This window comes from Musa acuminata, chromosome BXJ1-7 (genome assembly GCF_036884655.1).
Source record: "Musa acuminata AAA Group cultivar baxijiao chromosome BXJ1-7, Cavendish_Baxijiao_AAA, whole genome shotgun sequence".
In the NCBI taxonomy this organism is placed as follows: Eukaryota; Viridiplantae; Streptophyta; class Magnoliopsida; order Zingiberales; family Musaceae; genus Musa; species Musa acuminata.
This window is the reverse complement of record NC_088333.1, coordinates 42,388,547-42,391,864: the sequence shown is the minus strand read 5'-3', so window position 1 is coordinate 42,391,864 and position 3,318 is coordinate 42,388,547. Positions and strand designations below refer to the sequence as shown.

The 3,318-nt window shown below is 51.9% G+C and overlaps 1 protein-coding gene across 1 annotated transcript; it reads left to right on the top strand.

Moving 5' to 3' along the window:
* The first annotated feature begins 433 nt into the window (after positions 1–433).
* On the top strand, positions 434–2,347 carry LOC135679533 (basic leucine zipper 61-like). The gene is made up of 4 exons (XM_065193401.1): positions 434–1,231; positions 1,324–1,414; positions 1,507–1,633; positions 1,806–2,347. Exons 1-4 carry the CDS (start codon positions 678–680, stop codon positions 1,931–1,933), a joined length of 900 nt encoding a protein of 299 aa, XP_065049473.1. The 5' UTR covers positions 434–677; the 3' UTR covers positions 1,934–2,347.
* Positions 2,348–3,318: the final 971 nt, after the last annotated feature.

Sequence of the window (3,318 nt, the reverse complement as noted above, 5' to 3'; positions counted from 1 at the left end):
GTTTCTGTGATCAGCGATCAGCCTACTTCAAATGAACGGCGTGGATGACATTTCTATATGTCTTTGTCATGTTCGATTCACTATCGTCAATCACGCAGTGCCTACACGAGGGAGGGTTGAAGTTACAGTTGAAGTAAGTAGACAGACCACTTATACTTGAAGCTGATACCTTAATTGGGTGAATGAAAGGGTTTGATGATGAATTGGGTGGGTAGACATTCTCAAATGCGTATACGCCAATTTTCCAATGGGAGAGGCGAACACGTTGGGTCACATCAGCACGTGGTTGCTGCCTTCCTGCACTTAAATTTAACTGCTACTGCGGCTTTCCTGTAATACCGTTGATCCCCAACTCCCTCCAGCAAGTCTCTCTCTCTCTCTCTACCCTCACCCCCAGCTGTTGCTAGCTGTCTCCCTCATCCCTTGTCATGTGACCCTGCTCCTCCTCCTCCTCCTCCCCCCACCCCTCCCCCCTCAGAGGCTCAGACCCAACTTAAGCTTCCGTGCCACCACCATCCTAAAAACGAAGGCAAAGAGAGTGGCCAATTGTAGCAGAGACAAGTGCCTCCCTTCATCCTTCAATTTGAATGCAGGCCATGAGGAAGCAGCAGCGCAACTCCCATACCATCAGCTAGCATTGGCTGTCCAATCTGATCATCTCAACTCGATCTGTACATATGCAGAGATCAGTGGGAGCAACCGCGCAGCTACCTCCCAAGGTGCCCAATACCATGTCCGGTAACTGGTCTTACTTAGGCCACCACGCCGCCCCCTCCGCTGCATTGGGTCCCCACCATTTCCTCCCGGCTGCCGCGCCGCCCGTCCCCGGCTCCCAGCCCTCCTGGGTGGACGAGTTCCTCGACTTCTCTGCCGCCCGGCGCAGCCAACACCGCCGCATCGCCAGCGACTCCGTCGCCTTCCTCGAGGCCCCGCTCGTCGACGAGGGCGGCGGCTTCGACCGCCTCGATGACGACCAGCTCATGTCCATGTTCTCGGACGAGGTGCCGGCGCCGCCGTCGTCCTCGTCCGGCGTCCCCGCGTCGTCGTCGTCCCCGTCGGACCACACCGACGTCAACGAGGACAAGGCTGGTGCTGCGGATCAGGTGGCGGCGGGTGGGCCGGAAGAGGCGCAAAGCGTATGCAAGACAGAGCCGGAGGCAGTCACCGCGGCGATGACGACCAAACCGGCCGCGGAGTCGGAGACATTCGTTGACCCCAAGAGGGTGAAGAGGTGAGGTCAAACAATTGAGTTGCAGTAGCTCATGTCCGTTCCATCCGGCCATAACCAAGTGGTATCGATGCCTGCATGCATGGAAAAATCAGGATCTTAGCGAACAGGCAGTCGGCGCAGAGGTCCCGAGTGCGCAAGCTTCAGTACATTTCGGAGCTGGAGCGCAGCGTGACATCGTTGCAGGCACGTCGATGTCTCCTGACGTTTAAATCTTTGCAGTAGAAATTAACGTGCTGAAGCCTTTCTTTTACTGACGATTGACTGTTGAAATGAAGACCGAAGTATCAGCTTTGTCTCCTCGGGTCGCATTCCTGGATCATCAGCGCTCCATTCTCACGATGGGCAATAGCCATCTCAAGCAGCGGATTGCGGCACTCGCGCAGGACAAGATCTTCAAGGATGGTGAGTTCTCAGCATCGGTGACGCTATTTCTGATGTGGAGCTTCTTCTCCTCCCTCCTCTTCTTCGATAGTAATTAAGCAATCGTGTATAATTCAACTTGATCGAGCCATGTTATAGCACGAAGAAGAACCACGCGGAGGTAATTCATAGACTGGTTTCTGTGGAACTGCAGCACATCAAGAAGCGTTGAAGAAGGAGATCGAGAGACTCAGGCAAGTCTACCATCAGCTGAATCTTGACAAGATGGCGGCGTCCAACGCCGAACCTGCTGCGCGTACGGAGAAGGAATTGCGCAGCTGACAGCAGAGACCACGCCACATGAATCTGAAGAGACGGATCTGTGGCTTTCGGTGTTCCAGGTCGATGTATTATTGTTCATGCATGTTATGTTGCTCATTCTTTTCATCTTCGTTTTCTTTTTTGCTTCTTTTTTTTCCTTTCTGAAATCTTCAAAAACAAAAAGAGAGTTTCATCATTTAGAGAGGAGGAGGAGAAGAAAGAAAAAGAAAAGAAAACAAGACTTCGGGTGGCGGTGTATTTGTAAGGTGTTGAGGTCTATCACAGGGTTTGGCGCGGGGTATTTGTCGATCCATTAATTCGAGATCGCCGTCGTTTGCTTCGTTGGTATTGCAAATGCCTTTTATGTATTATTCTACCTTTTCGGGTGCTTATTCTCTGATAAAAGAGTAATGATGATGATGTAAATTGTCCTAATTTAGTCTCCAAGAAAGCGAATTCGTGTATATTATTATTATTAGGAAGAGGATGAATAGAAATGAACAAACTATTTTGGACCAGAGAACATGTCCTCCTCATTCCAAAGGGAAATGATATGGTCTACATGTCACCTCCACACACCGTTTTGGTGGAGGAGAAGACTACAGTCATAATTTTACCTCAACGTGACCACAAGATCGAATTATCAACCTGTCATAACTTTATCCGATGTGACCAAAAGGGATCCCAAAAACAACAAGAGTTGCTTGCAGTCCGTCGGCGCCTGCGCCTGCTCTGTTAGGATGGCCAAACACAAAGCAAGCGTTGCGGTGATGTGCGCATCTCTTTGGTTCATTGACAAACACTAATTATGGTGGGAATAAATGCATTGTTTATGCCCGCCCCAACACCTTCTTTTTCTTCGAACTGCATGTGGAATGCGTCTTTCCGATACATCCCGATTCATTCCTAACATGCTCTTCCCCTCCGGCACTCGATGCAAGTGCACTCAAAAGAAGGAAGGATACCACATGCGCACGAGATGGCTGCAGAGGACCACGACAAGGCTTCTCTTTGATATATGTCTTGTGCCTAAGGCGATGTACCATTAGGACCCGTAATGGTAGCAACATTTGGCGTCCCCACAGCTGACGCCACCTGCCTCATGCATGCACTCGTCGACGTACCACTCACCGGAGTCGCTACCCCCCATCTCCGTCCAGCCGAGCGAGTCCTCGACCACCGAGGTGGACGATGTCGAGCAGTCATGGCCATCGAGGTCCGAGAGGATGTCATCCAAGCCACAGTCTTCGCAGTCCTCGCCGCGGTGGACCGCCTCCGGCGCCATACCGGCCGCGCCGATGTCGTCTTCCAGCGACCGGATTACTGATTCGAGCCGATCGCCGTCGGCCTCCTCGGACGCGGACTCGTCCAACAACTTCATGAGAATGGCGTCGTCGATCGCAGGA

Bases quoted from the DNA above. Each gene is read 5' to 3' on its own strand.
- LOC135679533 (XM_065193401.1), top strand. From the start codon at position 678: ATGCAGAGATCAGTGGGAGCAACCGCGCAGCTACCTCCCAAGGTGCCC. The intron at 1,415-1,506 runs GCACGTCGATGT...GTTGAAATGAAG, and splicing joins GCAGCGTGACATCGTTGCAG to ACCGAAGTATCAGCTTTGTC. The intron at 1,634-1,805 runs GTGAGTTCTCAG...GTGGAACTGCAG, and splicing joins GGACAAGATCTTCAAGGATG to CACATCAAGAAGCGTTGAAG.